Below are 22,056 nucleotides of genomic sequence, written 5' to 3'. Positions count from 1 at the left end.
AAAATGCTTGGAAGTTGAGATAAATGTGACTGAAGCATGTACCTGCAATACAGTAACACTCACTTAGAAAATAACCTCAGCTATTGGGTATCTTTTATTTGTGTTGTCTTTATGTGCATAAGTTATTTTTCTATAAGATACTCCCAGACAAATAGTTTGAAGCCAAAATTTGCTCCTTCTGCCCCAAAAATTGCTCCCCCCAGTAATTTTGTACTCGGAATAAACAGTTTATTTGAAATTTGTAAGAAAGTAACTCCTCTGTTTAAGTTTTTGAAGTTTATGTGGAAATATTATGATCTGTAATGCAATATTTACTCTTTTACAGTCTGTCTAAGACATGCAGTAATTAACTTTTTAGGCTGGTTTTGAAAGTGTTTGTAATACCTGCAGCTGGGCTGTGTTCTGTGTTCCTGGCTGGGACTCTGCAGCAGTCAAAGAAGCAGCTTTGCCTCAGGGAGCACTCTGAGCCCTCTCCTTACGTTTTTTATCAGACTCTTGAGTATCTAGACCTTAATTTTTGACAAAATTTTAAGCATGTTCTTAATTCCTGCTGACTCTTTTCCTGCATCAGGACAGTACAAGTGGTCTTTGAATGCTCAGGTGACACGGGCAGCTGACGGAGTTTATAACTGTGTATCTCACTTTCCACCTTACTGCTGAGCTTAAGGAGTCTTAGGAGACACAAGGACTCCAGCAACATGCTTTCTGTGCACTTGGTAGCAAGAGATCTGATTTGAAAGTGAATGTTTCCTTTCTGGTGTTTACCAATGTAGAGCTGCTTAAGAATAATCTTGTAAGATTGATTCTGTATATGTGTCCAGAACAGGATGAGCTGAATCATGTCACACATTTGCAGCAGCTCACCTTTGCACAAATTAGGAAGGTACTTGCATCAGCTTTGATGTGTCTTGTATAAGGACCTTCTAAAAGGGTATGTTTCTGCAGAGGGGGTAGATTTTGCCCTATTCACCAAAAACTTAACCTTGAAGATGTGGACTAAAGACTGAAAAGGAGGTTAATACAAAACTTCTTACTTCATCTACAACAAATATCTGTGAAATTGTTACTATTCTAGGCGATAGTGTGACTGGAATGTAAGAACAAGTTCCAGACCGCCGTCAGAATGCTTTTTGATATTGATAGGTTTGGGTTGATTTTTTAAATCATGATGCTAGTCCTGCAGCATGCAAGAGAGGCCTCGTGCATGGGTTGATGACCACGGCCTGAAGCATCAAATCATTTATTGTTTCACCTGTAACTCAAGATTGCCAGAAGAAAAACGTCTGTAGAAGACTTAGGATGAACACACAGGCTTTCTCTGCCTGCAGTGATGGGAGCCAACATGTGCAGATACTTACAAAATTAAATATTTTAAAGGAAAAGCAAGATTTCCAGGTTTGAGAATCCTCTGGATGATAGCGGCCATTGCAGAAGGGCTGGGGCTCCTGCTTAAAGAGAAGGTTGACAGTAGGAACTACCTGTGATGGTTAAAGCTTCCTCTCTCTACCTGCTGTGGAATGGATTTTGGTTAGCCAGCTCCTCACTTTATTGGGACTTCTCTTCCTAGCAGAATCAAAGCACTAAAACCATGGATAATCTTGCCACTGACTATCTGTTTTATCTTGGTGCTCAAGTGCTTCCTTATCAAGGAGTGTTTGGTTGATTCTCTGACTCTCTCCACTAATAACTGTGCCAACTGCTGCTTTCCTTCTCCCCCCAGAATGACTGGGGCGTCCGGGGTTATTGGCTTGAAAGAGTTACTATTCTGGAAAATTACTTGCTTGATGTATGAATTGCTTTGGACAACCTGCCTCCCACTTTGGAAGCCTGCCTTCTGGGAATCCGCTTTCCTTTGGGATTACCCTGTAGCCTGACCCAGTAATCAGGGAGAAATGCAGACTGTTGTTATCAAAAAAACAAAGCTTTTAGCTGCCCAAACCTTGCAACGATGTTCACCACAGTCTCAGTTAAAGTCAAAGAAGCTTCTCCTCTTCCAGCTGTAGGGCTGCCCAGAGACTTCAGGGTGGTGAGATGTCTGTTGTTTGGCAGTTACCACTTGCAATAAAAATGTACAAAGACTTTGTTGAATGGGGCCTATGTAAGTGTGGCCCCTGAAGATCACAGTGTGGCTTACGAGGAGGACATTTCTGTGCTGGTACCATTTCTGTCTTAGGCAGAGCAGCAGAACCCTTGCAGGTGATCCCATGGCAGGCCAGCAGAATAGGAAGGCTTCTCCTGATTCCTTTTCAAACCTGGGAGATGGACTGTGCCTTTTTTTTGTGTGAAACATTGATCTAATTAATCCTTTTGCTGAGTTCTGGCTACTGACTCTGTGCACAGAAAAGCGTTCTTTAAAATGAACACACGCATTGCCGGGTTGTACAAAGGGAGGAAGCACAGAGAGATCTCGGGGTCATGTCTCTCAACAAGAAATGAGTCTGGTACTTTTTTTTTTTTGCATTGCACAATAGAAAGCACAAAAGAAAGTCTGGTAGAGGTGTAAGCAAAGGGCTAGATCATGGTGCTGACAAATCTGTCAACATTATCCAAAATTTTGCCTTTTTTGTTAGGTAGAATGTTCTCTCTTTGTGCTGTACCTTTTGAGTCTGAAGAGACACTGAGGAAATGGTGCTTTATGAATGTCATGTAAGAAACAAGATCCACAAGCTGAAAGAGTTCTCTCTTGGTCATAGTTGGAGCTCACTTCTCTCTATAAATCAAATGAATTAATGAATTTAACCCCACCTAACTGAAGGCTTAATACTTCCTCCAGTCTCTCAAAACTTGGCAATCAATCTGCAAAGCATTTTCTCTTTTTTTGTCTCAGTTTCTTAAAGAAAGAGAAATCTCATTAAAAGAGGACCTTAAAAACAGGGCCTACAGAAATTACCCTTGACAAGTGTCTGGCAGGCAAGTCTGATTCTGGAATGGAAAATCCCATTTATTCCTTCTGGATATCTGCAAAGTGGCCAGCATCTCCTGGTACAAAACCGGCACTCTTCATTGCAGTTTTCAAATATAAAATGACAAATGAAACATATGAGTTTCCCCTACACTCTAATACAGCTTTACATACATGAATTTGTACAGGAAGTATTCTCAAGAAAAATGTGGAGTGAGAACAATCAATCATTTACTACTGGTAGTTGGGGACCAAATTCCCTTCTTTCTCCTACAGCCTTAGGAGCACTGAGTTGGCTGTTTTCCTGCATATTCTCTTGTTAATCACAGGTTCTTACCTCCCAATCCTGGGTAGGCTTCCCTTATCCCATCTCCCCCTTCTCCCAACCCCCCTTGTATCAGCTCCCCCTTCTTGCTCTTCCCTATCCCAGGTGTTTTGGGACACAGAGGAGCACTATCAGTTTGGTTGTGCTCAGTGGGCAGGTCATTTACTGTGAGGGTGGTGAGGCCCTGGCACAGGTTGCCCAGAGAAGCTGTGGCCGCCCCATCCCTGGAAGTGTTCAAGACCAGGTTGGACAGGGCTTGGAGCAACCTGGGCTAGTGCAAGGTGTCCCTGCCCATGGTAGAGGGGGTTGGAATGAGGTGATCATTCAGACCCAAACCATTCAATGATTCTATGATTCAGGTTTAGGATAACCAACTATGTTTGCTTTGCATTTGCATTCTGTGATGAAGACAGAAATGCTGCCATGTTAGCAGTAAGTGTTGTATGCAGAAGTTGAAATGGGATTATCAAACCAAGTCCCAGCACTGCAAAAGGGTTTTAAATGCAACTAATTGTCTTTTGCAAGATGAAGTGTCACTGCAGAGCACAGTTATTATTAGAGGATCTAGTTGTTAAAATCACAAGAGGAGGGGAAAGTGAGAGGTAGTGGAATGAGCTGTTGAGCGTTTAGTGGTACATGACAAAGTAAAGAGAGGATGAGAAAGTAAAGGTTTACCCAATCCACGAAGACGTGATTGCCTGGGATCCACGTCTGGAAAGCTGGGGGTAGCTGAGCCGTGTGGTTGCAGTCGTACCACAATTTACCTTCCCTTGGTTTTTTTTTTTATTTCTGTCCTGTATGTAGAGTCATGCCATCGACAGCCATGGCAGGTCCTGTCCTTACTATTTCATGCCTTTTGACATTGAAATGGCTGAATCATTGTTAATTTTTTTTGAACAAAATTTTGATTTTGTTGGTTTCAGTCACTGATTGATCCTTTTTCACTTCCTTTTTCCCTTGTCTCTCTGTGCTTCGCTGGACATGGCGCGTAGGGGAGTTCTCAGGTGTGTATCTCCTGCTCAGTTCCCTTTCTTGTTTCTTTTCTCTTGGTTGAGGTCGGATGATGTGGTATACACGTGTGATACTCCCCTGCTCTTGTCCAAACACAGTTGGCTTTGCAGACTTCTCCCACCTCGCCTCGCTTTGTTGCCTCACACTGGTGGGTCCCCACAGCGGGAGGTCCCCGCTCTGCTCACACTCCTGCTACCTTTCAACCTGCTCTCCTTGCGTGGCTGTGGGCAGGTTTGCTCCACAGTGTCACAATGACCTGTCACTCGAGGTCTTGGGGCTCAAATGGCTTTTTTTTTCTGCCAGGAGGGGTGCTTGTAGCAGAAGTTGGGTGGGGACAGGCTGAGTGAAGGTCCCATTGTCCTCTCCTCCTCACTGTGCTGTGAGGAGTCCCTCTGTATGCCAATCACTGTAGGGGTTACCTGGTGAATACCAGCCCTCTTAGGGTATAGTGGTAGTGGGTTAGAGTGGCAAAGCTTCTGTCTTTCTGGCAGGAGTTGGGTGATGGCTCATCTGTCACTGATAGCTCTGTCCTTTGTTTGGAGAAGGTGCTTGCTGCCCTAGGGCCATCCTCTGCACTGTCCTGTAAAACACACTTGGGCCTTTATGTGATTTCAGTTGATGTCAAGGGGAGCTCTCTTGATTTCAGTGTAAACTGGGTGAAGTTTTCCCTGTGGTGACCTGGCAGCTGCAGTGGTGTGATGAGGTGTGCAATGAGCTCTACCCCATCCCTGTGCCCAGCACTGCTCTGTGAGGGCTCTGTGATGGTGCAAAGAAAGGGACAGCATCATCCTTTCTTTTCATTCAAACTGCTTTTACCGTAAGCCACTTTTTTTGTGGACATTCCTCAGAAAACCTCCCACTGAAGTGGAGTTGGAGTTTGTTGCAGTGTGGAGGTGGATTTGGGCCTTTTTAGGCCAGATTAAAGCTTTGATACTCACCCTCTTTTATTTTTCCTCCCTGCCACTGTCCTTCCCTCACCCTGTTCATAATGTCTGTTGACCTGCCTTTGTTGTGGTGATGGGAAACTCAAGGATGTGTCATACAGGGGAAATGATGAAGATGGAATAAGCAGATGAGGTCATCTCAAGCTCGTCCTGACATCTGTTGCAATACGACATGGGGTGATGGTTTTAAACCAGAAGTGGGGAGATTTAGATTAGATATAAGGAAGAATTTTTTTACAATGAGGGTGGTGAGGCCCTGGCACAGGTTGCCCTGAGAAGCTGTGGCTGCCCTATCCCTGGAATTGTTCAAGACCAGGTTGGACAGGACTTGGAGCAACCTGGGCTAGTGAAAGGTGTCCCTGCCCAAGGCAGAGGGTTGCAATGGGGTGGTCTTTAAGGTCCCTTCCAGCCCAGACCATTCTGTGATGCTCTCAGGTGGAAGTCCCTGTTAGGTCAGGCCGCAGTAGAACAAGATTACTTTCTCACGTGTGCTGGCACCACACATTGTACACCTGCTGATGAGCTGCTCTGTTTGCTGTTTACAAACTGGTACTTAATGGCTGCTTTTTTTTCTCTTCCTTTCTTCCCCTTTGTCCCCATCTCTTTCTGTTCCCTTTCTCGTATGGGATGGCTCTCATAGTACGGGATGATTTCTTTGGTAAGGCGAAGGCCTTTTTTCTTTTTTATTTTTGTCCTTTTCTTTTTTTTTTAACATGCATTTTTTTCCAAATTCCTTCCATTCACTCACCATCCCTCCATATGTCTTGCATTACCTTGGTTTGTTTTTTTGTGCTGGTGGCATCACCTCTCCAAGAAGCGGGATGCAGCTGCTCTGTAGAGGTGGTTTGGGGATTCTCCTCTGTGTCATGTAGTTGATTATCCGCTTTGATGCTTCACACTGTTTGCCTGGCTGTGGGAGGAGGATGGTGTAGGATGAGCTCTGTTAGACAGGGCTCTGCCCAGATCTCTCTTCCCTTTGCTCCACACCACAAAGGGGTGAAGAGTCCTTATAGTCACTCCACACTGGGTTTTCTTCCCATGAGCAGGGCTGTCCCACTACAGCCTGCGCAAGGAAGGTTATCTCACAGTGCCCATTCCACGGCTCTGGGAGGCTTCATCCAGTTCTTTATTGCCAGACCAGCCTTTCAGACCTCTGGCTGGTTAAAGCATTGGGTTGTCACTGTGTCACACCCGAGTAAGGTAGAAGCTACGATGAGGATACTGATGGAACGCTGTGTTCTGGCATGATAGCTCATCCTCTTTCCCAGAATTCCTTTCTTTCCCAAAAACAGCTGCAGAGAGGGATGTATGACTCAAGAATGGGAAGGAAGATGATTTAATCCAAAAAGATGGGGATGATCTATTTCCCTTGATGTCCCTCAGCATCTGTAATGTCCTTGTGCCAATTTAATGCCTTGAAGGCTAAATATTTTTTTGATTATTTGTAGAGTCACTTAAAATTAGCAAGAAAACAGTGTAATAAACAGATGACTTCTGAGTCTTCTGACCAACAAGCAGCATGCCACAAAAAAATGGGCTATAGATCCTTCACCGTACCAACCCAAAATACTCTGCGGTTTGCACTGCAGTTAGTGTTTCCCACTTTTGTGCTGTTGGAATATTCTTTGACACAGCATCCAAAGAACACATTGCCTGAAACATCAAAGTGATTAATTATCTGTCTACTAATTTTTCAAAAGTTCTTTGAAAATGCTACTTCTTACTCATTCTTGCTGGGAATTTGCTTTTGCCATCATAAATTCATCCCATTTAACTGTGGGAAGAGGATCTGTATGTTGGAGTGTTGTGACGTGTTCTCACTTCTCATGTGCTGCCATGTTCCTCTAACTTTCATTTACTTAAAATTTGTGTTTTTTTAAATTTTCTCGCAAATACTAATTAATTGGCAAATGACGTATCATGAAAACTGTTGATGTCTTTGCTATGAAGGAAGAGGTAGTTCAGAGGGCAGGACAAGGAGCACTGCAGCACAAACACTGATGGTGGGGGAGACTTCCTCATGCTCTGGGACCCGTGGTGAGATACGAGCTGCACCGCTCAGCACTGTCCCCCAACAGGGAGAGGCCTCTTTGCCTTCAGCTCTCAGGTGGCCTCTATCCCCCTCTGTAAGGCAAAAGCTGACCCTGGGACTCAGCAAGTCCCTGGTAGCAGGAAACAACCCAGATATGCTTTTGGTCCCTAAACTCCTTTGGTTTTATGAACTACAGAATTTGGCCTTCACTCTTAGCCCCAGATTTGTCAACGTTCTTGTAACCCAGTCTGCAGATTGCAGCTGTACGTGGGTGCCCAAGGGCAAGTGCAGAGTGTCTGGTGTAGGTGTTGAGTGTGGATCTGAAGTGATGGGACTGAGACTTCACATTTTAAACATCTGTGAGAAAGCTGTTCAAGGTAGATAGAGCAAGGGACAAGCTGCAGTCCTATTAAAATTGCTCTAGCAGAAGGCTGGTAATGGGAAGCCTTTTATGTGCATGAAACTGGTCGCAGTCACGATCCCAAATCTGTACTGAGAAACAGAAAATTTGGCTAATACTAGGAAAGGAAAAAAATCACTGGTGTGCAGATCAGGACAGCAACTTGGGCAGTGTTCTGCTGTCTTTTGTGAAAAACCCATAAACTCTACCTTCTTTCTCTGAGGAATGATAAAAAACGTTTGCAATAGCTGATGGCTGAACCAGGAGTTACCACCTTGACTGCCCTGATTGGTGTTAGGGAAGTTCTCCCCTCTGTCCCTCTCAAGGAGGTCTGTGAAGGTCGGGATGAGAAGCTAGGTCTGAATTTGGGCTCTTTACAGGACACATGGGTGTCTTTGCTGGTGTTGTTTGGTCATTCAGTGAGAGACACTCCACTCTCCACACAGGACACAGGAGCCTAGGGAAGCCTAACAAAGGTGATTTCTCTTCCTCAAGCATGAGTCAGGCAGTGCTACAAAAGCTTCATGTTTCTAAGAGAGCAGATGAAAACTGCCTGGCCTTTCTTTTCAGGAATGGGCAAAGAAGTGGGGAATCTGCTGTTGGAGAACTCGCAGCTGCTGGAGACCAAGTAAGGAACTGTCACATTCTCTGATCTGCCTGCCTGGTTATGAATAAGATGTCACCTTGAAGTAGGTCTTGGCCAGGGCTCCTGCCTCACAGGGGCTCGCTTGTTTCTCTGATGGGTTCTCCTGAATACTTGTTCCTTCAGTTGTAGAAGAGGAATTGCTCTCCTGAGCTATTTCCTAACTGTTTCCTTTCTGCAGGCACTTGGGAGAAGCCTCTGGGCATGTACTGGTAGGGGCTGATGCCATCTGAGATCAATGGCAAGCTTTAAATTAACTTCTGTGGGAATCCAGTTGTGGGTCTGAGCCTCTGTGAGGATGTTTCTGTTCATAAGTTTTTATTTGCAAGGTTTGTTCTTTGAAAAGAAAATTTTGTGAGAGAAGAGTTCTCAAAGATTTCATGGTCGATAGAGGAGAAGCAGACAACGTAACGGAGTTAGTTTTTGAGAAAGGCTGACAAACGAGCTACTGAGGCTGAACAGCCAGGAAGGAGAAGACAGAGTATTTATTCCCAGGGGAGACCTGGAACTGTGATAGGAAGTTGCTGATTTTATAATTTTAAGATATTTTGGAGCTGATTGGAAATGCATATTTCTATTGCCATCGACCACAATTATCCACAATTGCAGATGACAGCAGTTTTGAAAGGTGTGTTTCAGACCTTCATTCTGTCAAAAATAGATTTGAACTTTACACAGGTAGTAGGTTACCCTACATCTGCCTTCTGCAGTGTTTTGCCATCTTCTGAAGGAGAGTCAGGATACAGGAATGGACAAACCTCATCTTGACCAATTATGGTGATTTCTGTCTTCACAAAGTTTAATCTCCCATGAGTTAGAGCTGGACTGAATTGTTAAACGCACTCATTTCAACTGTCCTTGTAGTGTCTGTGACTTCAGTTTAAGGTCTGTTTTATGGACAGCTTCTGGTTTGGAGCATTTTTGCTTATTGTGCCTTTCACACCTTTAAGAAATGCTTTGAACGTTGTGAAGAATGATTTGATTGCCAAGGTGGACCAGCTGTCTGGGGAGCAGGAAGTGCTGAAGGGGGAGCTGGAAGCAACAAAGCAGGCCAAAGCCAAAATAGAAACCAGAGTCAAGGAGCTGGAGGAGGAGCTGAAGAGGTGAGTGATTACCCCCCTGCCCCAGGCAGCTGAGAGTGAGGAGTGCTAAACCCACCTCCTCTGTTCATTTGACTCAGTTTCACTCATGGGATTAGCATTGGCATTCCAAGGTACCTTACAGAGTAGGACAAGGCTGATGGTAGGTGGCTGAGATATTTTTAGCATTGCATTGTTTTTATTGGATTGAAATGGATTATTAAACCTTAGAAAACCAGAATTTTCCTCCCCAGAATTAGGATTCTGCAGCAGCAACTTCAAATCCAGGCTTCCTGGAGCGGAGCTTTAAGGGTTTCAATTTACAATTAAAAACCAAAAAAAAAAAAAAAAAAAGGGAATTTCAAAACCAAGGGTTTTGAAGGAAACTGCCAAGAGCTTGATCCTTGTAGCATCCAGGATAGTTCTGAGAGAAGTGAATGCCCATTCATTTACTGAAAGAGCTCATGCAGAGTTGCACAAGCAATATTTAAATGCCCGTGTTGATAATTGTTTCATTGCTTCTATTAAGAATGAGAAGAGGCAGAAGAGATTCTAAAGTTCAATACAGGAAGATCCCACTTCTTATTTTCCTCTCACACAAGAGAAACCAAAGCCTGAATGCCACGTCCCTATACTAAGGCTGCCTCCCGGGGCTCAGAACAGCACGGTTCCGTTGTGGCTGTCTGTGCATGACTCTGCAGGAGCTCAGGGCAGAGGGCAGGATTTGTTCTGCAGCTGAAATCTGGAAGGTTCTGTAGTCTGAGCTCAGAATCACCAAGAATAACACAGACTGGTCTCTTTATTGTTCAGAATGTCTGAAATGAAAGTAGTCTTGCAAGCAGGCAGATTTTTTAAATGCCTTTTGAGTCTCATAATGTGAGAGTTTAAAGAAATTAAAAGCACTCAAATACTTTAAGTATTTTTTAATCAGGGATTTGGTGTTCTCTTCTTTACCATTTTGGCAAACTGTCCTTCACATTAAGGGCTTTTTTCACTGCATTGAATCACACAGAATCACATTGAAACCAGAAGCAGCCCAGAAGAAGCACTTAAGCCAGCATTTTCCCATGTTCTCATCAAACATTTGAACATGAATTATGGTTCAGAAATAGTAAATGGCTGGACTGTTCCAGTATTTTGGTGCTCACAGCAAATGTTTGAAAGAAGCGGGGTGATGTTGGTGAAGCTGTTCGGAGACTCACACTGCAAGAGGGAGGGAAAATACCAGAGAAGCATCTCATAATTTGTACATCTGGTACATGTGGTTTGAGATCTCTCCCTTGTGATGGATATAGCCAGACCTTCCCATAGCTGGTTCTCTTCCTAAACTTCCTCTGGGCCAGCTGTGGTGTCACTTGCTGGTTTGATCCCTTTCTTCCTGTTTCCTAGAGTGAAATCCGAAGCCATCGTTGCCCGACGAGAGCCCAAAGAGGAGGTGGAGGATGTAAGCAGCTATCTCTGTACAGAATTGGTATATGACATTACTAAAATGCCTGCGGGGAAAGGGGGTTGATATACTTACCTATGTTGCTTCATATGTGTGTCCTGAGATGCAGATTGATGTGCCTTTGTTAGTGATGAGGGCAAGGCTGGTGAACAAGTTGTGGCTGATGACCATGAAATACATCTTCATACAAGTTCCAAAGCAGAACGTGGCGCAGCAGAGCAGCCGACCCAGTGGCAGTAGCACTGTGCAGGATGTGGCCTCTGCAACCTGATGCCAGAGCAGTGCCCTGCTCAGCACTGTCCCATTGTATCTGCTTCTCCTAACTTGGAATTAAACTCTAGTGTGCAGTGGGGTTCCGCTCAGGTGTTACAACTATCAGGCTTCTCCAGAAGAGCCTGTCCCCATGCTGGCAGTGAAGCTGTAGCCGTGAGGACATGGTGCAGTGAAGTCCAGGTTACACAACCAGCCTTGCAGCAGTGACTGCCACCTTGTCTTAGTGCTGGGGCACCGTTTTGCTTGTTAATTCTTTTCCAAAAGCAAGTACTGCCTGATACAGAATACAGAGAGAGAAAATTCATGGGCTGTTCTTCTAGCACAGCTCTTCAAACCGTTTTGACTGGGATAGAGGCTTTTCAGCAAAGACCAACTGTGGCCCAAAAAAAAGGCAAACCAAGCAGTAACAGAGATTTTCCTTGTATGTGTCCCTGCTGGGACACTGCTTGTCAGTGTTACTGTGTTCTTACTTGTACAACGTATCAGAGGAGGTTCAGTTCTAAGCCTAAATCTCTTGACTTAATTGGGGTGAACTTGGTCTGTTGAGAATTTAGGCAGATGGGAACATTTTCAAATTGTGCTGGTGAGCTGCTGAAGAGAGCTGGTTGTATTTTCAGCTGAACTGACAGAAGGTCTGTTTTTTCATTTAAATTTAAAAAATAATTGATAAATTCCTTTTCATTTACGCAGTTCTTGTTTTGACCGGTCATAGAGGTTTGATTCAAAGTTCAAGGAGGGCGGAGATGGAATTGGTTAATTTAATTAGTTAATAATGAATTGGTAATGAGAGCTGTTCTAGCTCTCTGCAGCACTCACCAGCCAGGCTGAGCTTGGGAATTACCACAGTCTAGCACAACCCAGTGCCACTCCCTAGTAATGAGTTCCCAAAATCCTTGCAGTCTTTTTCTGGGCAGATATTTTTCCCAATTTAGCCACGTTGTTCTTATTTTCCACTCCTCAAAAGAGACAAACAGAATCTCATTCCTGTTTTTTGCCAACCCAAAGCCACCTGTGCACTCGTTGGAAGGTCAGGTTGTGTCACCAAAGACAAAAAGGCCTTTTCTTAGTTTCCTGTGTCCTACCTTTATCCATCTGTACTAACAGAATACCTCCTCTTCCAGTCCTCCTGAGGGGACAGATGGCATTATGTGGTGCTCCCTGCTGCTTGTGACTGGCTTTGCTAATGGATTAAAACTTTGGTTTCCAAACTTCTGAACCAACGGACCACTGTCAATTCTCATCACTCCTTGTAGACTCTGAAAGCACCGTGCTGGCAATAGTCATGGGGCGGGACGTGTGTGTGTATGTGGGGGGGGGGGGGGCATGTGCTCAAGCTGGTGGTGATGCTCGTTCTAATTTCCATGGTTTTGCAGAACACCCAGAGGTCCGTGGGCCGTAGTTTGGAGCTCACTGTCCGGAACTAGCACCTTATATGGGGAAATTGGGTGGTAATTAGGCAGGACAGGAGGAGAACTAACAAATATGTGTCTGTCTCCTGACTTGCCCTGTACTAACCTCAATCCTATTGCATCTTTTGTTGGCTGAAGCAGTGCTCCTCCCCTCTACAGGACAGCATTCCCATTGCCCAGCGCCGGCGCTTCACCCGCGTGGAGATGGCCCGAGTGCTGATGGAGCGCAACCAGTACAAGGAGAGGCTGATGGAGCTCCAGGAGGCCGTCAGGTGGACAGAGATGATCAGGTGAGGCTGGGTGTTGGAGAGTGTCCCTGTGTAGGACAGAACTTGGCCATGTTTGACCTTGTGTCAATGTAACCCCTATCAACATAGGGGTTGAGAAGTGCTGGAAGTTTCCCAAACTGTAGATGTTTCTCTTCTAGTACCCAATTCTTTCTCTCTTGTTCCTGAACCTGGGCTGCAAATCTCATGTTTTGGAGACCATTATTTGGAGACACTGGGCAGTTGTTTGTCTTGCTTGTTTCTTATGTGCTAATTAAGACGGGAGAAGCTCTAGGGAGGAGTATTGCTTCTAACTGGTGAATTCTAAAGGCTTGGCTTGAAGTGACTGTAATACTGGGGTCTGTAGTTCCCAGACTGTGTGTGGCAGTGACAGTGTTACAGGGAATTGATAAAGCTTCACATTGAACACACTTGCACTTCATGTCAACATTGAAACTTAAAGTGTTGGGTGTGCTTGCATTGAAGGCCAGTGCATGTCCCTTTCTCTGGTCTGACTTTTGACATGGCTTCGTTGATGGAAATGACCTGCTGCTTGGCAGAAGCTTGTGTAAAGATGCTGAAATTAACTTGCTTTGGCTGTGTTTGTCCTTAGAGCTTCCCGTGAGCACCCGTCCGTCCAGGAGAAGAAGAAATCCACCATTTGGCAGTTGTAAGTTCTTTGGTGGTTTGTGCAAGATTAAGAAAAGGGGGAGTATTGCCATTTCTACTTTAGACAGCAACTTACTGGACCTTGACGTTAATGAAATGTCAGATGAAAGTGTTGTTAGGTGAATCCTTTTGCCTTCAAGGGCTTCCTTTGTCCTTAGTGAGATTAAAATGAGATCTGAACATCCGCATTGCTTTTGTTTTACAAACTGAAAAAGTTCATGAATATCCTGGAATGAAAACATTCATACAGTCACAGTAAATTGTAATAAAGGGCTGTTTTCAGAAGATGTCTGTTTCTGGAAGCTAAAAATGCCTTATGCCAATCAAACCAAGGATGTAGCTCTGGGTTTGAAGTAGGGCAGTTTTTGTGATAGGCTTACAGCCCCTGATCCTGCACCTCTTGCTTCCCCTTTTGTGTATCTGTGGTGTCTGTCTCCCCAGGCACCTTTTCTCTTACTTGTTGGCCTTTTTCTGTCCCCAGCTTCAGCCGTCTGTTCAGCTCTTCCTCCAGTCCCCCCCCAGCAAAGAGGACCTACCCCTCTGTGAATATCCACTACAAGTCTCCCACCACAGCGGGGTTCAGCCAGCGGCGCAGCCACACCATGTGCCAGATCTCCTCCGGCAGCCGCACCCTCGAGTTCTTCCCTGACGAGTGAGTCACGGGCTGTGTGCTAAGCCAGGTCCCCCTGCAGCTCTTCCTAAAATAAGCTGATTTCCACTTTAGAAGCTGTGTGATGTTAGTATGTCTCTGTCCCCTGGGGTTTATCTCCTGGAGCTTTCACTCATCAGTTACTATGTGGATGGGCTCAGCAAACCTTGTCCTCCCAAACATATTGTGGCCATGGATTTCCAGACCATGATGGATCATCTCAATAGGGACCACTGCAGCTCGAGTTGGCCTCAGCCAACTCAGTTCCGCACTCATATTTGCCAACTGGGATGGAATGAAGTAGGCTTTTTGTGGTGGAGTGTGATGGCAGCACTGGGACAAAGGGATGGAATGTCTGCCCGACACTTTTGACAAGGAGTTTAAGTGAAGACAAAAGTTCTCTCCACAGCACATTTGAGTTACAATATTAGGTTTTAATCTTAACCATGCTAAAAATGAACCTCTAGGTATTGCTACTGCAGAGTCTTACCACAATTCTTTGTGTCTCTGACATGAAGAGAGAAACCTCTGCTGTGCTTTACTGACTTCACGATATGTTCTGCCATTTGCGAGGTTGTGCGGTTTGACATGTGGAGTGTTTGTTTGGAAGAACTTTGCAGAATGTGGTGGTAAAGTAGGATAACTTCTGCAATAAGAAGGATTTGTTGAGAAGACACTGGCTCAGGAGAAGAGCGATTGTTTTAAAAGGATAAATTTGTCCCTTGTAGATACCCACTGCCTTTATTCTGTCTTTTTCTCTGATGACATCTCAGAGTCATGCTGTGGTATCTGAGTGCTTCCCAGCAGTGCGTTACACAGTGGGACTGCACACTGTCAGAGCTGCTTGTGCTTTCCTTCTCACCCTGTGGGAGGAAGCATGAGCAGCGAAGTGTTTTGTTTCAGCAGGGTGTTCGTTTTGTTTTAAGTAAATATGTCGTTTTGTGTGTGTGAGTAGGGAGTTTTGGTTTGGATTTGATTGTTTTGCTGATGTTGATTGTATCTCATAATGATAATTTAAAAACCTGCTGAGAACTGGAGCTGACATTCAAACAGCCTTTGTTTATATTAAAACATGTCTAAAAGCTCACAGATCAATTTTTGGTTTAACCTTTGCTAGTGCAAAGCTAGAGTTGTTCTGTTGGAACCAGCAGTAAGTGCACATTTTCCTTGTCAGCACAGAAAGCCTAAAAATGGACAGAAAAATCCATAGTTGGCTATAAATGAGGAGGGGAAGAACTCAAAATGCCTTCCTGGTGGAAACATTAATCAGTAAATTGTAACAGCTCAGCAAAAATTGGTGTGATCTCTTAGATTTGCAGGTTTTAGGGAAGGGTGATTCCCTGTTTCTGAAAGGCTCTTGGAACATTTTAAGTGGTGATGACAGTGACTTGGCCTGCCACATTGCTCAGGTGATAGAGAGATTACAGCTGCCTGTGTCTGCTCCTCCACAAAGTTTTTCTCTCTCTGATTCCCTGCATCTGTTTTCACAGCTGGATTTGGTTTGCTCTGTGTGCCCTCCCCTGTTCTGGCCACCTTCCCTTCACCCTCAGCTCCTGTCTTTAACCACTGATTGAGAGGTAATGCTGCGCTTCTCTCCCCAGTGACTGCACGTCCTCGGCACGCCGGGAGCAGAAGCGGGAGCAGTACCGGCAGGTCCGGGAGCACGTGCGGAATGACGACGGGCGGTTGCAGGCCTGTGGCTGGAGCCTCCCAGCCAAGTACAAGCAGGTAGGGACCACACTCTGGACAGGCTGAGGGGAGGTGCCCTTAGTCATTATCTAATGACCTCAGTCATTAACTTAGCCTTAGTCATTAACTATTTAATTTAGAGGTACAGTGTACATGTTTTGTTTGTATAATAGTTGTAGACAGAGATCAAATTAATGTCAATGGAGGAGCATTCCTCTGTATGAAGGTACTGAAAGAACCTACCCTAAACCAAAAGTAATTAAGCTTTTCTGTCCAGACCCCAGCCCTTTCTTTTTTATTTCCTTTGTTATAATTGGGCTTGAACATTAGTTATTTCATTTATACTCTGAGAACTTTAACAATTGTCTAGTATGAAAAACAAATGCTGTTTGCACTCACTTCTCCCCATCAGTAACACAAAATCAAACATTATCAGCCTCATTTGTTGTCCTGTGACTCATTTAACTGGTCAGAGACCCCCTGAAAGGGAGGAGCCTTCCAGCATGACTTGAAAGTGGATGAGGTTCAGGCCGTAGGATCATAGAATTATTAAGTTTGGAAAAGACCTTGAAGATCCTCAAGCCCAACCGTCATGATGGAAAGCAATGCCAGTGTCCTGACTCTTTGCAGGGAGCATCCTTTCTCCATCAGCAGGGCCATATGTAGCCTCTGTTGGGGCACTGATGATGGTGAAATGGTCTCTTGGGTGGGCTGCTCCCCTCCCCATAGGGACTCTGTTTCACACAAGATGTGATAGGAAGCTTCAGTAGCAACCACCTCTGATCAGTTCTGCCATGCTGATTACATCTCTCTTGCCATATCCTGGTATTTGCAGCTTTGTACTGTCTTTTTCATCTTCTCTTCCCACAGCTGAGTCCCAATGGTGGTCAGGAAGACACTCGCATGAAAAACGTCCCTGTGCCTGTGTATTGTCGCCCACTAGTAGAGAAGGACCCAACCATGAAGGTACGTTGTCTCTGCTTACCATGCAGTCCAGAAAGGGGATATGAAATTAGCAAAGAATTTGGGTCACTAGACCTGCAATTTCTACAACAGTCTATACTTTTTTGACATTAGATATTGCAAAGTCTGTCTTCTGCTTTCTCTTCTTGAATGGTGGTTTCTAGTGGATGTAGGAAAAAGTATTTTAAGGACACAACTCTCAGCTCATTCTGGTTGGCAGATTCACTGGTAACAGGGCAGTATTAGCTGGAGCAGATCTTTGTGAAGCTGTGTCTATCAGTACTAGAATGTTTTGAGTAGAATGGCAGTTGGGAATAGGTGGTCATCTCTGCAGGTGCCACAGACAGTTACCTGAAGTAACTGTTTGTTTTGAAATAGCCAGTTTGTCAGTACTTCATTCAGAGATGATTTTTAGAAATCATCCTGAGGATTCAGTTGTAAGAATATTCTTACGCTGTTGTTTCTGGAAGGTTGGTGTGATCTTCGGATAACGTTCTGTGCAGGATCTTTCCTCTATGGTTTTAGATAAATCCAGTATTTGTTTCTGTAGTCATGTTCCCAGCATTCTCCTAAAAAACTCACTGGAAACAACTCATCGGAGGTTAGCTGGATTTGATTTCAGAAAACAGGCACTGAGTTGCTTCCACTCCACACTGGTTATGTGGGAGCTAAACCAGCAGATGGTTTTTCACACTTCCAGGGATGGGGCAGCCACAGCTTCTCTGGGCAACCTGTGCCACGACCTCACCACCCTCACTGGGAAGAATTTGTTCGTAATATCTCATCTAAATCTGCCCACTGTCAGTTTGAACCCATTAAACATCTGCCACATCCTGGCTTGCTTTGCTGCAGTGACTTAGGAACCCCGGAGTTGGAAAAACCGAGGACATTGCAGAAGCCTGTTTTCAGTTACATACCTGATTTATTATTTTCTTTAACTCTTTTAGTCACATCTGTTAAAAAGGAGTGATTTTTGCGGGGCTCAGAGATCCTCTATCTTACCTCCTTTAAATCAGACTGTCTTCTATTAGAAATCAGCAGGAACTGGTGTTTCCAATTAAATGTTTTAGGTATTTGACATTTGACAGTTCTCCACAAAGATGCCTAAATTCAAAGAGACCCTGGACCCTGCAGAATTCTTAGTTCAGATTCCTGTTTCTGTTCCTTAGCTGTGGTGTGCAGCTGGAGTCAATCTCTCAGGATGGAGACCTTTGGAACTGGAGCCTGGGAATGGGCAGAAATTGGATCCTGGGCGTGATCCCCTCACCTGTGATAGGGAAGTGGAAGGCGAGAACAACAAAAGTAACCATACATCTCCTGAGAAGAAAAAGGTCAGAAAAGAAAATGGTGGTTTTTTTCCTCTGGTGTTTTTTCTCATTCCATCCGCTGCCATGACCCCTCTCTCGGTACTTCGCCATAAAATGCTCTTTGTACTATGCAATAAAATGCTCTGACTTATACTTGTGGGGCAGGGCTGTGGTCTTCTGGCTCTTCTGTAACTTTCTGTGTGATTTGGGACCAATAATCCAAGATAAAGTTTTCCAGCTTCTACTTTTGAAACATTTGGAGTTTTGAAAAAAATCGTAGCAATAAGTGCTTGGCGAGGTTGCCAGGGAGATTATGGAGTCCTCATCATTGTAAATTAAAAAAAGAAAAATAGATTCAGGCAAAGCTGTGTTAAAAGAACAGAGATACAGAGTCTGTGAGTCCATTTGGGCCAGAAGTTGAAGTTCTTGAGATTTAATCCAGTTCTGGTTTTTAATAGTCTTAAGTTATTTTTTATTTTTTTATTTTTTAAAGAAGCAAACTGTAATTTGCAGATAATAATTCAGCTCTTTGGTTTGTGGGATTTTTTTCCACAGCTGTCTTACACTGCTGCCCTATACTCTTCTGAGACCAGCTTGCTTAAGATGATCAGTTGGGTGCATCTCAGCCTCATGGTGTTCTGGCTGAAAGAATATTCAGTGACATATTAGTCAGACATGTCAACGGAGAAATTAGTGGCCAAATTCCTCTTGCCCTGAGGAGCCAGACAGGCTCTTTGTCCAGTGCTCTGGGTACTAGTGCAGCAATATGAACGAAATTAGATTAGTAAAAATTAAAATATAAATTAATATACAAATACATAAAACGGAAAATAAATTTACTATAGAATAGAATATATAATTTAATATAAATTACACCATGTGTAAATGTTGCCAAAGCACTGCTGAGGCTCAGGCTGATCCAGGAGGAGAGCTGATTGGGCCCATGTGTTTGCTCTCCCAAAGGCAAAGGAGCTTCATGAGATGGACGCCACATCCAGCCGTGTCTGGATCCTCACTAGCACACTGTCCACCAGTAAAGTTGTGATCATTGATGCCAACCAGCCCGGCACTGTGGTGGACCAGTTCACTGTCTGCAACGCCCACGTGCTCTGCATTTCCAGCATCCCCGGTGAGTGGGGCCCAAGCTGGGGTCTGCACTGGGTCACCTGCCTGCCCCACTGAGGAGTGCAGATGTCCTCACTTGGGAACTAATCCTTGGGCTCTGTTGTGTCCTCCAAACACCATAACCCAGATCTTGCCTTCCTGTTGTGGAGATCCCTCCCTGTTGAAATGTTCAGTAAGTTGCTCCTTTGGCACAAACAAAAGATGGGTTTTTGGGAACAGGAGTGAGCCTTGCCCGAGTTTGGGGGGGCTCTGTACCTGCCCTGGATGCTGATGGTAGGGATGAGGGGATCTGCCATGGTGCTGGTGGAAGCTGTGGTGTCTCTCAGGGTGGTGAACCCCAAGTGTCAGCCTCTCCCATCATTAGGGTGACCTCAGGAGGGCAGCTCCATTACATGAGCAGTGACAGCTTGGTTTATGTGAGAATCTGTTCTTTGCCCTTCAGCGGCCAGTGAGAGTGACTATCCCCCGGGCGAGATCTTCCTGGAGGGGGATGTGAATCCTGAGGAGTCGGCTGGAGCAGACGGTGTCTTGGCAGGGATCACGCTGGTGGGCTGTGCGACCCGCTGCAATGTGCCACGAAGCAACTGTTCCTCGCGTGGGGACACACCTGTGCTGGACAAAGGACAGAGTGAGTTTTGGGACATAAAATTTAGTGACAGTTCAATTACAGCTAGTCTTGTACGAACCCATGGTGTTAGAGCCACATCCTTCTGTCCCTAAGTTAAACACTTGAGAGGCCTCCAGAAGTTTCTTAATGTGGTACGGGAGGAACAAAGGCTCTTTTGGTACATTTCTCCTCTGAGCCCTCCTTTTCTCTCTGATCCACATCCTGCAGCCCTGGCTGTGGGAGTCTCACAGCAGAGTATTTTGGACAGGTGAGATGTTTGCCCTGCTACAGTTGCTGCTGTTCTCATTGCTTTCTCCCCTGAGCCTTAGGAAGCCAATTAAGCTCATATACAAATCACACTGCTGCCCTTGCTGACTCCATACTGCAGTGACAGCCCTGGAGAACTTCTGGTTCTGTGCTAGTCACAGATTGTGCCTCACTTTAAAATGGTCTCTGTTCCCCATCCAGGCAGAAGATGCTGGATGAGCTGCTGTCTGTGGGGCAGGCTCAGGGCTTGGTTGAGTTTGGCAAGGAAAGATAAAGAATTGACTATAGCCTGGTGTCTATGTATAGTTAACTCACCAGCTCATTCTCCAGCACATCTCACACTGTTCCTTGTCCTCCAGGTGAGGTGGCTCCCGTCTGCAATGGGAAGATCAACCAGTCCCAGTCTACTGAGGAGGCAACAGAGGCTACGGAGGTCCCGGAGAGCAGTGCCAGCGAGGCAGAGCCGGCGCAGGCCCGGCCCGGGCCCCTCACCGAGCATGTGTTCACAGACCCTGTCCCAGCACAGGCACCCAGGCAGAACGGGTAGGAGGACTGGGGTCAGAGTGCCGGCTCAGTTACTGATCAGCTCTGTTTTCATAAGCTTTGGGATAAGAGAAGCAGCCTGGTCTTCTGCTAAGAGTGTCAGACTTCTATCAGTTTTGTGCCCAAGTAGTATTACAGATGGGATGATAGGAAGGAAGGAAATGAAATGAAAATAAATATGGCTTAGCCTGGAGCAGACTGTTAAAGTGTGAGTATTTAACCTCTCACTATGAAGGCAGACCTGCGGTTAAGGCAGATCTTCCAAAGAACGTGCACATTTCATGTTCCCGCTGAAGGAACTTTCTGATCTGTGTGTAAAAATGATGATTGATTTATTCTAGTAGTACCTCTGATTTGCTGTAAAAGTAACCAAGAAAGAATATTCACCACCCAGAAATTCTTAAGACAAACAAGTCTGATGTGAGGGCCTGAGGAGCAGAGTGGACGTCTCGTATACAGATTGTTCCTAAATGCCCAAGTTGCTTTAAGATGTTTCTGTTGAAGTTGGAAATGAACAGAGAAGATACTGTTTGTGTAATAGTCCTTCTAAACATTCAGTGAGGGTCTGTAGATTTGAAGTACTTGTTTGTTGGCGGGGGAGGAAGGAAATGTTGCAAATTGCAAATCTGCAATTAAAAACCACCAAAGGGTGGAAAGCGATTTGTGCCTGCAAGGCCCCACACCTGCCCTGTGAGTGCCAGGCTGTGGGCCTAGGAGGGCATTCTGTGCAGTGCTGCTGCTAAACCTCTAATGCTGTTCTTTTGCCTCTTCAGGGAGAACGGGCAGCTGAAGACGGAGCCCAGCACAACACTGCCAGATCAAGAGCCAACCAGCGATGCTGCTGGGACCTGCACCAGTGCTGCCCCCACCATGTGGCTGGGAGCTCAGAATGGCTGGTGCGTTCCCCTTGAGCTGGCAGATCTCTGTCACCTCCATGCTCTGGGCTCTGTTTTTCATGTCCACACACCTTTAGTTTACTGCTTGTTTCTGGAGAAGGTTTTTATTCATCATTTCATTGCTCAGCTCACCATAGTCTGAGGGTTTTAACCTCACTTTCCTACCAGAAGAAAAGACTCAAGCCTGGTCAAGCTGAAGGTGTGGGGCCTGCTGCTCACCTTCCCCAATTTGTCCTCTCTCACAGGCTTTATGTGCACTCGGCTGTGTCCAACTGGAAGAAGTGTCTGCACTCAATAAAGCTGAAGGACTCTGTGCTGAGCCTGGTGTAAGTGTGCATTCCAAGGGACCTGCAGGAGAAGGTTCAGGGCATAAGTGATACTTTAGAGGGGTGGTTAGCAGCTCTTTGTCATAGACTCACAGAACCACAGAATGGTTTGCGTTGGAAGGGACCTTGCTAATTGGTAATTGTTCCAACTCCCTGCCGCAGGCCAGGTTACTCCAAGCCCTGTCCACGTTCCTGGCCTTGAACAATTCCAGGAATGTGGCAGCCATAACTTTTTCTTTGCTCTCTCAAGTGCCTTGGTTTGTGAGGGAAGTTTCCCAAGGTTT

General features: G+C 45.2%; 1 protein-coding gene across 32 annotated transcripts in view; it reads left to right on the top strand.

Annotated features, from left to right (window-relative positions):
* Positions 1-22,056, top strand: part of MAPK8IP3 (mitogen-activated protein kinase 8 interacting protein 3) — a 71,378-nt gene that overhangs the window by 39,422 nt on the left and 9,900 nt on the right. For 9 of the 32 annotated variants that reach the window (XM_064672382.1, XM_064672383.1, XM_064672385.1 and 6 more), the window contains 16 exons: positions 4,220-4,231; positions 5,823-5,840; positions 8,185-8,242; positions 9,208-9,360; positions 10,726-10,807; positions 12,604-12,755; positions 13,345-13,401; positions 13,882-14,052; positions 15,651-15,777; positions 16,609-16,704; positions 17,871-18,032; positions 18,972-19,137; positions 19,576-19,761; positions 20,367-20,550; positions 21,324-21,446; positions 21,692-21,772. In XM_064672382.1, coding sequence (XP_064528452.1) covers positions 4,220-4,231; positions 5,823-5,840; positions 8,185-8,242; positions 9,208-9,360; positions 10,726-10,807; positions 12,604-12,755; positions 13,345-13,401; positions 13,882-14,052; positions 15,651-15,777; positions 16,609-16,704; positions 17,871-18,032; positions 18,972-19,137; positions 19,576-19,761; positions 20,367-20,550; positions 21,324-21,446; positions 21,692-21,772 — 1,828 coding nt within the window. The remainder of the gene's footprint in view (positions 1-4,219; positions 4,232-5,822; positions 5,841-8,184; positions 8,243-9,207; positions 9,361-10,725; positions 10,808-12,603; positions 12,756-13,344; positions 13,402-13,881; positions 14,053-15,650; positions 15,778-16,608; positions 16,705-17,870; positions 18,033-18,971; positions 19,138-19,575; positions 19,762-20,366; positions 20,551-21,323; positions 21,447-21,691; positions 21,773-22,056) is intronic. The other 23 variants (XM_064672384.1, XM_064672387.1, XM_064672388.1 and 20 more) reach the window with 13 other exon arrangements.

Source organism: Pseudopipra pipra, chromosome 16 (assembly GCF_036250125.1).
Source record: "Pseudopipra pipra isolate bDixPip1 chromosome 16, bDixPip1.hap1, whole genome shotgun sequence".
Taxonomy (NCBI): domain Eukaryota; kingdom Metazoa; phylum Chordata; class Aves; order Passeriformes; family Pipridae; genus Pseudopipra; species Pseudopipra pipra.
The sequence above is the reverse complement of the archived record's forward strand: the minus strand, read 5'-3'. Positions and strand labels throughout refer to the sequence as shown.